The sequence below is a fragment of the Malania oleifera genome, chromosome 1, assembly GCF_029873635.1.
Source record: "Malania oleifera isolate guangnan ecotype guangnan chromosome 1, ASM2987363v1, whole genome shotgun sequence".
NCBI classification, from domain to species: domain Eukaryota; kingdom Viridiplantae; phylum Streptophyta; class Magnoliopsida; order Santalales; family Ximeniaceae; genus Malania; species Malania oleifera.
The window spans coordinates 99,551,305-99,563,499 of NC_080417.1; the positions used below are offsets into that span (position 1 = coordinate 99,551,305).

General features: G+C 35.5%; 1 protein-coding gene across 1 annotated transcript; it reads left to right on the top strand.

Annotated features, from left to right (window-relative positions):
• The first annotated feature begins 4,925 nt into the window (after positions 1 to 4,925).
• LOC131147249 (E3 ubiquitin-protein ligase AIP2) lies at positions 4,926 to 8,713 on the top strand. Its single transcript, XM_058097013.1, has 5 exons — positions 4,926 to 5,333; positions 5,856 to 6,081; positions 6,170 to 6,372; positions 7,701 to 7,916; positions 8,321 to 8,713. Exons 1-5 carry the CDS (start codon positions 5,184 to 5,186, stop codon positions 8,468 to 8,470), a joined length of 945 nt encoding a protein of 314 aa, XP_057952996.1. The 5' UTR covers positions 4,926 to 5,183; the 3' UTR covers positions 8,471 to 8,713.
• Positions 8,714 to 12,195: the final 3,482 nt, after the last annotated feature.

The window sequence follows — 12,195 nt, forward strand, 5'->3', positions numbered from 1 at the left end:
ATTAAAAAAAAAAAATCAATGACAGTATCAAGGTTAATTGCGTGTCTTACCCAATTGAAGGATTTCTAATTAGCTAAGCCTTTAATTTTTAGTAGTCATTTGTTTGTTAAATGAAATCTAAATTCGAGGAATGAATTAGCTTGGTTAAAAGTTAGTGTTCAATTATACAGATTTTAAATATAAATTTTAAAGATTTATTAAAATATATATATATATATATATATATATATATATATATATATATATATAAATAGAGTTGTTGTTAAAATTTTGACAAATGCACCCACACATGATTTGAATTGTATTATTTTTTTTTTCGGAAAAAGTATGCCGCTATTAAATTAGCCTATTCGTTATTTTTATGTTAAGATTCAATTGCAAAGGTACACATTAATTTATATAATAGTAGAGTTAGTTGATCTAAAGAATGAATGCAAATATTTAATTAAAATGTTTGAATTTTAAATTTAATTTTCACTAGTAGTTTATCTATATATTCATTGATTTTGAACTTATCTATTTTTTTTTTCACAAAATATTAAATTCATTTAACACATTATGTGTGTATAATGCACGTGCACTACTATATATATATATGTATATAATCGTGCCTGCTTGTGTTATCATTTAACTGCTAGATAGCATGGCAGTCAAGTTCATGTCTTCACCGCATAGTTAAACTTTAGGATGAATATTTAACTCCCTCTTCATCTACAAATATCAATTTGTGGATTTCTCACTCTTTGATCTAGGTCATACTTTTATTATTTTGTTTGTAGGGGACCAATTATTCAATCATTACATAGAAAGGACTACATATGGTTGTTATTGAATCTTGTGTCACTAGTGCTAGGATCAGAGGAGCTCATGGAGGGACTTGATACACATGGTGAACACCAATTTGACTCAAAAGCTTAAACATATTGGGTCTCGAGTCTAACCATGTACATAAGCACCCATCATCCACTCTAATTTCCAATGCGGGACAAACTCACAAGTAAAATTCTCAACAATCTCTCCCTCAATTGTGAGTTCCAACCGCTCTCTCTTGAACAAAAACCATTTCCTTTATGGGAGTAAGTCCAATTCCCCAACAGTTACTCAAGTGGGCCTTACCATTGGCGCCTTATGTGTGTCAAATTGCATTCCACGTGCCTCTGAACCAATCCTACCTCTCACGTATTGACCCTATTTGAATCCATCCGCAGCCTAGATGATCCTTATTGGTCTCGGCGACACACTTGGTCCTCCAACTGTTAGCACGTTAGGATAATTAGTTTCAAGCCTCGACTTTTATGATGTCACTCACCCAGAGTTACGAACCTAACTCTGATACCACTTGTTAAGACTGGAAGAGCCCATGGGTGGGCTTGATATTAAATGCCACAGACTTCGATAACGTCATTTTGATAGCTTTGAGAGCTTTCCGATTAAGCAACTCCCACTCGTCCTCATTCATAGATTCTAGATTTCCCTTCAATGGTAAGTGCAACTCCTTCCCAAACAAGTATTCTTTAATCTGCATCTTCCAGAAACCAAAATTGTTGCTGTTAAACATTTCGATATTTGAGCTCTTCTCGTTCGACATCTCGATTCGCTGATTTAGAGATGAAATTAGCTCAAATGGACAGTACGATTGGATCCAGAACGGTCGAAAACCTTAGAAATGGTTTAAGTCTTCCGAAAAATGGCTCTGACACAACTTCAAAAAATCCAGTCAAATCCTTGGTCAAATCTGGTCAAACACAGTCAAACTTAACGGAATATACCTCTGACTAATGGAATATTCCTAACGGCATCACTGACACAGTTAACAGATGCCGTTTGCTGATGTGGTAGGGTGTGGGGTCCACTGTTGACATGGCGCTGACATGGCACTATGGGGCCCACCTGCTAGCAGATTATGTGGGTCCCACTAGATGACTAGGTAGCGCTATCGTGTCAGTTGCTGCGGTTGCCACATGGTGACTGATGGGGATGTCGCGTGTCGGTTGGTCAGGTCTAGATCAACCGGCATGGATCCGGGTAGGGTACGGTTCGGGTCTGGAGCGGGTTACCGGGTCGGGTCGAAGTGACCAGGTGAGGAAGACACGTGGAGCGCGTGCGGGCACGTGGCCGGCAGGTCGCTAGTGCGTGAAGGCGCGTGAAGACACGGACGACTTCGGCGTGGGGCATGTGGTGCCGTCTGGGCTCCTTTCGAGCTCCGATTTGCACCATTGGCTTTGTCTCGACGAGATGAACATGATGGTGACCTTAAAATTAACAACTAGGCCTTATATTGAATGTATATTATCAAATAAAGGAGACATCCAAATTGAATGAATATGTTGATTGTAGAGACCCTTCATTTATGCTTAGTGATGGAATAACTTAATAAGTAAGTCTGTTAATAATTAAAATGTTTTTTGTTTCCTATTAAGTGTGTTAATAATTATAATGTTCTCCATTTCCTAGTTGTTCAAGTTTTGTGTGAATGTTTTTTGAAGTGTTGATGTGGTGATTGGTTATGGGAAGATATATTTAGAAACGTTGGGATCTTATGCCTATTTCTGTTAGAAATGTTGAGATCCTTTGCCTGTTCCTATTATACATATAGGGATAGATGCCCTTTACACAAAGATGTCCTTAAAAAACAAGAGATTGGAATCTTAGAAATTGTAAAAATTATAGAAGTGAGAAAGGAGGAAGGAGAGTAGACTCAAATAGAATAGTTAAAGGCCGTGATAGATAAGAATTTAGAGTGTTTAGAATAGTGTAGCCCCCGTTTGAATCATCTCAATAAATAAGTACTCTTTTTTATTTATTTATAAATATTTATGCTAATAAGTAGTGTTTGATTTACACTTAAATAAGTACTTATTTCAAAAAATACTTTTCTAATATACTTTTTTCAGGAAAATAAATATTTTCTATATATATAACAAAGTACTTATATAGAAAAAACACTTATAATAAGTAATTTCACACTGCTTTTAAATGTGTGCATTTTTAGATAAGTACGTTTTTCGAAAAAAGTAGTTCTATATAAGTAGCTCCAAACGATCTTATATATGAATCTAATAAAGTTGTGTAGGGACCAATTGTATGCGTATTGTGTTGATTGAAATGTGTTTGAGGTGTCTTTCATTAATGCCTATTACATGACTATTTATACTGTTTTTAGTTAATCATTAGCCTAAACTAATTAGGGAACGGAACATCCCTTTGATTGATTTCCTTTGCCCAACTAGTATAATTCCTTTTAACACACTTTTATCAAATGGTTTAACTTGACAAATTGTGCCATTATTACATTTGGCTTCTTGAATCATTGCCTATTTAAGCTATTTACATGATTGTGGTCCTAAATGATCTTGCTTGCTAAAATCTTACTCAACCAAATCTCTAATTGATTTTGTATCTCAAAGTAACAAAACTTATGCAATCCTTGAGGTCCATGTCTATAGTTGATATCATAGAAGTTCTGAACTTGGGATGATGATACGGTACTTAGTTGGCATATGACTTACCGTAGTTAGGCAATCTCACATGTTTGGGTTGTCGTTGAGCTTTTAGATGTGAGTTGGGTGATACATATTTCTTGATCGGTTACGAATCATGACCTTTTTAATGCCACAAGACAATTTTTGGACTTGCACGATACATTTTTAGAAGGTGTACAAACATTCCAAAAAAAAAGAAAAAAGAAAAAAGACACCCCACGGTTGCATATTTAAAAGAATCCCAACCGTTTCACCACATGCACTGATACAACTTTATACATGTATTTTCAGAAACATTTTAAACTATTTTCAATACACCCTTATTTTTCTCAATTGACTTCAATTCTTTCAAATCCATATTTAAATCCATTCACATCATTTTCTAATAAATTCTTGTTGAAGGATTGCCGGCACAACCCCTCAACCATGTCCTCAATATCCAATAGAGCTACTTCATCCTCGCTAAACTAATTAGAAAAATCAATTCTACCACCGCTCTATAAACGTTTACCCTTTACAAAGACTCACTAACCATCATGGTGAAACTTCAAACAAAAGCACTCACCATTATAGCCTAGCCAGAGTGAAGAACAATGTGATGATAAAAATGCTCGAAACATAAGGACTTACATTCATATGTGAATTTTACTAAAGGTCAATAACCTTCAAAATAAAGTTTTGGAGTTTTGAAATTCACTACCTCATTTTATATTCTAGTGAGATTTTCTATGCAATAATACATGATATGTTGTTACTAAAGGACTAAACAATTTTTTTTTTTTTTAAACTTATATTTGCATTGTGATTTTAAATTTTTCTTATTTTTAAAATCACAAACCTTGTTGAATACTCTTACATACCTTATTCAGTCCAAATTGAAGAAACCTCCCTTCTTCTCGTAAGTCCTTACAATATATTCCAAAAAAAGAAATCTCTAATACAACAAGTGCGGATGTGAACATTTTTTACATAAGAAATTGAAACTTACAATCACCTCGTTCTCTTCCCTAATCTAACCTTGATATTGGAATTGTGAGTACTGAAAGTTTTTAAAAAAAAATTAAGATTTGTTAAAAGCCTTGACTTTTGTGATTTTCTCATCTAATTTTATATAAATAATAATTTTTGATTATAATTTAACTAGATTTTAAAACTTTGAGGGGATGAATTACATCAAATTTAAGTAAATTTATGTTGTAAGGTCATGACCAATTTTGCAATAAAATAAAGAAGATAGAATCGTAAATGGTAATGGAGATGTGTCCCGGGGGTCGGGTTGGCCGAACGTCCAATTGATGCAAGGAAGCCGTATCTTTATTTCGAACTTTACTTGATCTGCGAGACCTAAGTGAATTACGCTGATCTGTAGGTTTGGTGCCGCATCAGGGTGCGAAGGGCTTATTGGTGGCTGGAGTTTCTATGTAATAAAAAAAAAAAAAAAAAAGAAAAGAGAAGAAGAAGAAGACAGAACCGTGTTTGTAGAGCAGAGCAGAGCACACGCGTCGGTTTCCCTTTCCCCCTTCGCAAGAAATGTTTTTTGTTTAAAAATAAATTTTTGCTCCTAAAGCAGTGGGAAATTGAAAAACAAGAGGAATTCTGAAATTCAGAATTGGATTTCAGGGTAATTTCTGACTCGATCTCAGTATCATTTCTGATACGCTTAGGGTTCCAAATCAAGGGGCTTTAGGGTTTTTGTTAAAGATGGCTTCCTCTGATGATGCTCTGAGGCAGCAATTGTTGGATCTCCAGAAACAGCTTTCTAAGAAACAAGCCTTCGAAGGGGCTGTCTTCTCCATCAAATCTCTGTTTCAGGAGCGATACCCCTCCGCCTCCCCTTCTCTCCAGAACTTGGTGCGTTAATTCATGAATTTATTGCTTTCTTTTCAGATTGATTGATTTTGCTTGATTTGTGCAATTTTTTTTTTCCTTTCGTTTTTCTGGTTGAGTTTCTGTTTGAATTTCACTACGGCATCTTCCTTCTAGGTTTACTATTCATAATTTTCTTCTGACGCATTCCATGGATCGAGCAGACCTATGATTGTTAGCTGGTTGCGTATTGATTGATTCTTTCTCCTTCAAGATACTTTAACTCTCAGCATATCTGAAGGATGGTTCAATCGAACCTGAAATTTATCCTATCTTAATGAATTTTTTTTTTTGTTGAATATTGTCCCACTCAATTGCTCATTTCATTCACTCCTTCATTTTATTCTCTCAATTGCTGTTTGGAGGAAATAATTTAAATATTGTATTGGTCAGAACCTCAACTGCTCGCAGCTATATATGTGTGTGTGCAGGCTCGCGCGATTGTATATATGTTTGTGTTAATCATTTTTGGGATTCTTCGCTGAACTAAATTGCCAATTGATGCAGTTTTTCTCTGTCATAAGCCGGGTTGGCACGGTTTTAAAGACTAGATACACAGCACCTGGCTTCTGGCTTGCGGGGCTTAAGCTTTTTGAGCAAGCTGAACGTCTAGTATCTGATTCTTCTGAGAGGGAACACTTGAAGAGTTGCATTGCCGGGGCTAGGGAACAGTTGCATGAACCAGAGAATCAGCCTGGGGCTTTAGAATCAACTCAAGATAGAGCAAATAGAGGTCCAGAATTGTTCTTGTTAAAAATATTTTGAATATTTATCATATAGTTTATTTTTATAAGCTTTGAGTTTGTTATCGATGCATTCAGGATATCTTTTCGAGGGGCACCTCACTGTGGATCGTGAGCCCCCACAGCCTGACTGGCTGGTGCAATCAAACCTTTTATCAACTGCCGCCTCACTTTTTACAGCGGAATCTTCCCAAGGTCATGCAGATGATAATAACATATCAGAAAGTGCTGCCAATATACTTCAAGAACTGATAGCAAGCTACGAGAATATAGTGCCAGAGGTATTTATTAGCTTCTTGTCCTCAGCAAATATAGTCTTGAGCTTTCTTTCAGACATTGAAATAATGCTGTGTATCCATGTAATTTAAACATTGATTATCTGCTTATTTTTTATCATGATTTCATCATTTCACATCCTCTAGTTTGTTATATGTTTATTTATCACAATCATTATTTGAAATAAGTTTACAATTATGGCTCTTAGTTCACTTCATGAAGTAGAATTGAAATGAAACAGTTTTCTTGAACAACACAAGTTTTTCATTTAGTAAGTAGTTGCTGAAGTGGAACTAATGCAATCTTGGATAAAAATTCTGTGGGGAGAACCCTTTTTATACATTACTAGCAGTAGACTTTCAGTCTTGGTCAATTGAAGCTTGGCAAAAAAGAGTTTGGTGCAACTGCAAACTGAAACCAGTTGCCTATAAATTGTTATATATTCCATCAATGATAAATGCATAACATGCGAGATTTTGATGCAGTTTTCCTTTAGCATGGTTTAAATATCTGCGGTCATATATGCCTGAATTGTATAGCCGAACACGATTAAAATTGGACTAAAATTCATTCTTCAATATTTCTCGTTACTGGTAATAAAATATCAATTAGAACCCAGCAAGCAGATTAATAACTTTGTCTCTAGACTACTGCAGCATAAATGTGCATGCTAAAGGTAGATCATTAACAAACTGTCTGTTTCAAGAGAGAATTATTTGAAGCCTAATTTTGTGAAGAAATTAGAGCCTTGAATACTTGATCTGTTTTGTTTTTTTCTTTTATTTGTAAAGAAAGATAGAGGAGGGAGCTGAGATGGGACACCTGCAATGGTGGTCAAATAATGCATAAGTGAGGATGGGTGAGCTAGCTAATGTGAGTGGTAGCAGAAAGGCTAGGGATAGACCTAGAAGAACTTGGAATGAGATAGTAAGTATTTAACAGCCCTCAACCTATGAAAGGATATTTTTCAAGATTGTGTAAATTGTCAAAAAAGGATTCACGTAGCTGACCCACATAACGGGGCTTAAGGCTTGTTTGATGTTGTGAATACCTTTCTCAACAGTCATCTAACGTGCCCTTTAGTATGCTTCTATAAATAAATTACTATTGGCTCACTTCTTACAAATAAATTTGGTTTACAATGAAGTATATGTTATTAGACATATAAATTCAAGTGCCCGATTACCTTTTTTTTTTTTTTTTTGATCTTTTTCATTCGTATTTAGTTGTGCTCCTGTTGAATCTCTTTAAAATGTTCCTGGTTATTGATGTATGAGTTTTTATTTGAAACTGATTGGGTTCTATATCTCATACCATTGTCATTGTGCCTAAGATTCTAGAGAATGGTGGTGTTGCTCCAAGGGCACCACCTGCCAGTAAAGAGGTGGTGGCAAAGCTTCCTGTTATAACTGTTACAGATGATGTCCAGACCAAGCTTGGAAAAGAAGCAGAATGTGCTATTTGCAAGGAGAATTTTGTTGAAGGCGACAGTATGCAAGAGTTGCCTTGCAAACACATGTTTCACCCTCCATGTCTAAAGCCATGGCTGGTAATGCTCTTAAACCTAATTGTTGGCGAATTATAGAAACTAACATTACTATGGCATCTAACTGTGGAAATCGGGGCCTTCGATTTGAAATTGTGTGAAATTTGCAAAACATAGGATGGAAGTATATTAATTTTGTCTAGTTTGCACAATCTCAAATCCAAAGGCTTGAACTCCATGTTATCAAGCACAACCAAGTATTCCCCTACTTCCACTGGTTGTGGGTTGAGGTAGGTGCTGGGTAGGCATTCTGGCTATCATGTGGAGTTTTGTGCTTTCTGTGATTCTTTTTCGTTACTTTCTTGTTAGGTCGTGTGGTATTTTGTTAGTGTGGTAGCTTCAACATTTTATTGTTTACTTCGTCATTTTCTTGGTCTGTGGAGTAACTTGTTTTCCCTTTGTGGCAGGATGAGCACAATTCTTGTCCAATCTGCCGACATGAGCTGCAAACCGATGATCATGCCTATGAGAGCTGGAAGGAGCGGGAAAAGGAGGCTGAAGAAGAGAGAAAAGGGGCTGCAAATGCTGTTCGTGGTGGTGAATTCATGTATGTCTAAAATGACTGATCGGAAAAATTAGTTCATGTGTTCACTATTGTAAAACATGTTTGGCAACTTCAAAAAAATAAAATAAAAATTAATGATGTCACTTCCTTTGCCCAACAATGTTTTGAGGAGGAACACACTATCGCTTTATTTATTTAGTATATGTATTCTTTGGTCTGCTCTCAATTTAGATTGCTGAACTCCTTGTTCATGTATTTGTGTGGCTAGGAAGTCATGTGGTTTTGTTGATTTTAATCATGGTTTGATTATAATTGCCATGTTTATGCTTGTTTCACATAATAGAGTTAGGGTGGAAATGAAGTTGAAATTGTGTTGGTATATAGTAATTTGCAGGAAAGTTACTTTTGTAAAAGAATGTGCTATTTCATTATGCAATGGGATAGAAATAAATATTCAACATTGTGTATTAATATAAATTTTTATGTTATCCACTTGCTTTGTATGATTCTTATTTCATTATTATACTTTTTCATTCTACGAACCCAATTCTTGTGACAATTTTTTTTTTTTTTTTCAATAATTGGCTTAAAAATGATAATTATGAATGCTTTAAAGTCTCGTTCGAAGCCTAGTAGACAGTCGGAAGAAACGGGAAAAAAACTTTAGCGAATTTTTCTTAGAAGTTTTAATAATGAAAAATTGATTCTTTTAATTATATTGTTTTTGTCAGAATAAAAATCTTCTTGGAAACAAAGGGACACTCAAATTCAATGTGAATTTACTTGTACAAAATTGAGGCAAAGATGTTTTTCCCGCCCTTTCATTGATGAATTCTGCCTTTCTTTCCGCACATACATTAAATCAAATATTTGTCACAATCACCACAAGGAAGCGACATATAATAACGACACTATACATGAAAGTTCTTCCTTTGAAAATTACTAATAAAAAATATTATATTAGTATTTGGATTTGCTAAAGCTACGACACTATACATGAAAGTTCTTCCTTTGAAAATTACTAATAAAAAATATTATATTAGTATTTAGATTTACTAAAGCATAGCGAAACACATTACTATTACTCACACCAAAACTTAGTTTTTTAATTTATGTGAATTCAAGTATTGTTGTGATATTTTATAATTAATGAATTCTATTTCTCTAGCTAAAATAAGATACACTTGGTGTCTAAGTTTATGGTTTCTAATGCCTTAGTTACCACTAAAAATTATAAAATTAAAAAGAATTTTCCTAGTATTGCCTAAACTTTCTAAGCTGAGAAAATAAAAGTAAGTATGAGCAAATGGATGGATGAAAGTCTAGTCATGTCTTCTTTTCAAGTACTTAAGGATGATTATATATTTTTTCTCCAATGATGAAGATATTTATAATTGTTTTTTAGGTTACTCACACATTTAGTTAGTGAACTTGTGATTGAAGGTTAAAAATGTCATTGAAAGCTTTAATTTAATATAATTTGTAACTTTTGGAATTGTTTCAATTTAGCATGAACTCTAATGCATAGGAAAATCAGTAGATAAAAAGTTACCTTGACATCTTAATCAGCCTTCCATAGTATCCAGTTGTCAACTTAGTTAGCTAATTCGACTCAACTAACTCTAAATTGATTGATTACACTTACCCCTAGTTCCTCCTAATATCCTAACATTGAAATTAAAACAAAAATAAAAAACTACCTTACTTGGGGCTAGCTTAAATGAATCATATTTGATTCTTTAGGGCCTTTGCTGCATGTGAGACAAAGGGATGCTTTTAATGCATAAATGGCTCCATGTGAAGGTTAGATGACGGAAAAGAGTTATTCCACGATAAGCATTGTGTCAGGGTCTTAGAGTTTTGTGATCTTAATACTTGGTTTTGGTGTATGATTCTGACTTGGAGGGAAGGTCGATTAACCTAAATGTTACCATGCAGATGTCACGTGAATGGTCCTAGTATGTCATTGTGACTTTGTGGTTGGCTTTGCGATCTTAATGCAAGGTTTTGGTGTATGATTCTGACTTGGAGGGAAGGCTGATTAACCTAAATGTGACTATGCAAATGTCACGGGAATGGTTCTGGTACGTCATTGTGACTTTGTGGTTGGTTTTGCGATCTTAATACGTGGTTTTGGTGTATGATTCTGACTTGGAGGGAAGGTCGATTAACCTAAATGTGACTATGCAAATGTCACAGGAATGGTTTTGGTACGTCATTGTGATGTGGTTGGTTCAGATTTTATTAATGGTGGTGTTCTCAACCAAGATGTATGATCATTAGATCTTTCATGGTTTCTCGTATGTGAATAAGAATATTTCAGAATACATGACTTTAGGGGAACACTAGGTGAGCGACCTACATCCCTTAGTATCCTATTGGGCACAAAATGAGCGCCCTGAGGAGCACTCAAGGGCGGGCTCTTGACGTCCTTTAGGGGTGTCCTGGGCTCTTGTGTGGGATTGTAAGCTCCATAGATGATCCATTTGAGAATAATATTGTGTGGTACTCTTAGCCTCTAGGTTTGGGTGGTCGCCCATGGTCCCTGGCTATTCAATTGTATAGTGTCATACAAAACCCCAATTGTGTTATGGGGATGAGAGTTATCCTGAATACTCATAAAATTTGAGTTTATTTCCCTTACCATTTGAGTATGGGTTCCTCAATGATGACCTTAGTTAGGTCAAGGGTTGTCAAGCCATGAGGCTTAACCATTGGATTAGACATTTGAGTGTTTCCTTGGCTAAGGATGAGTACGACTAGGCTAGACTTGGTGTAGTCTTGTTGTCGCCTTTTGGCCATTGAGATCTCCATGTTCGTGATAGTTAGTATTAGGGAAAATCTCTCGATCTTGAATGAAAATGAGATTGATATTATTGGCATCAACTCAATTGTGGAATTTAGTTTGTGACATTAAGTGGGAGAATGAGTAAGTTATCTTCGAGTAGGTTTTTGTCTCACACTTCTCTTTTGTTATGTAACTTGTTATGGGCAATGAAGTGAAAGTTGGCCTTTATTGAATATCTTGTGAACATTAGGTTACTTGATGGTGCTTTATCCCCTTGAGAAAGGAAGAGGCTAATTGAGGGGAACTAAGATAAGTATACCTTGTGGCCTTGAGGCATGTATGATAGCCACACTTTGAGAGTCATCCTATTGTGGTTAGCATTGGAGCTCAAATGGTCATCCTTTGAGACTTTGTGGTGTCCTTGTTCCATAGGTAGAGGTGATGCTCTTAGATTTGGTGAAAGTGGACGATTGGAGGATTTTTCCCAAGATTGTCTTTCTCAAAACTTGGGAAGTTCATACATATAGAAATAGGTAACATTCTTGGATCAATGGAGAAGAATGGTGGAACGTGCGGGGTTTAGGCACGTCAAAAAATCGTTTACATAAGTTAATGAGGAATTTTTCACCTTCTATTTTGGTTCTTTCAGAGCCATTTTCTGATGAAAGTCTGATGTCGCAATGGGCTGACTTTCTAAATTTTTTGAATTTTTGTGTGAATGCTTCCGTTGGGGGGGGGGGGGTAAAATTTGGATGTTTTGGGAAGAGGAAGTGCACTTTGAGTTACAACATATGTCTGATCAAGTTATTTAGGGTATTTTTAATTCTGTGGACCAGATTTTCTTGGCTTCTTTTGTTTATGCTAAATGTCGTCAAACAGATTGTCGGGAACTTTGGAATGATTTGGAGTTTGTAAAGAGGGATGATTTCCCTTGGTTAGTGGCGGGAGATTTCAATATCATCTGTTCATATTCAGAACGTATTGGTGGT

Bases quoted from the DNA above. Each gene is read 5' to 3' on its own strand.
- LOC131147249 (XM_058097013.1), top strand. From the start codon at position 5,184: ATGGCTTCCTCTGATGATGCTCTGAGGCAGCAATTGTTGGATCTCCAG. The intron at 6,082-6,169 runs GTCCAGAATTGT...CGATGCATTCAG, and splicing joins TCAAGATAGAGCAAATAGAG to GATATCTTTTCGAGGGGCAC. The intron at 7,917-8,320 runs GTAATGCTCTTA...CCTTTGTGGCAG, and splicing joins CATGTCTAAAGCCATGGCTG to GATGAGCACAATTCTTGTCC.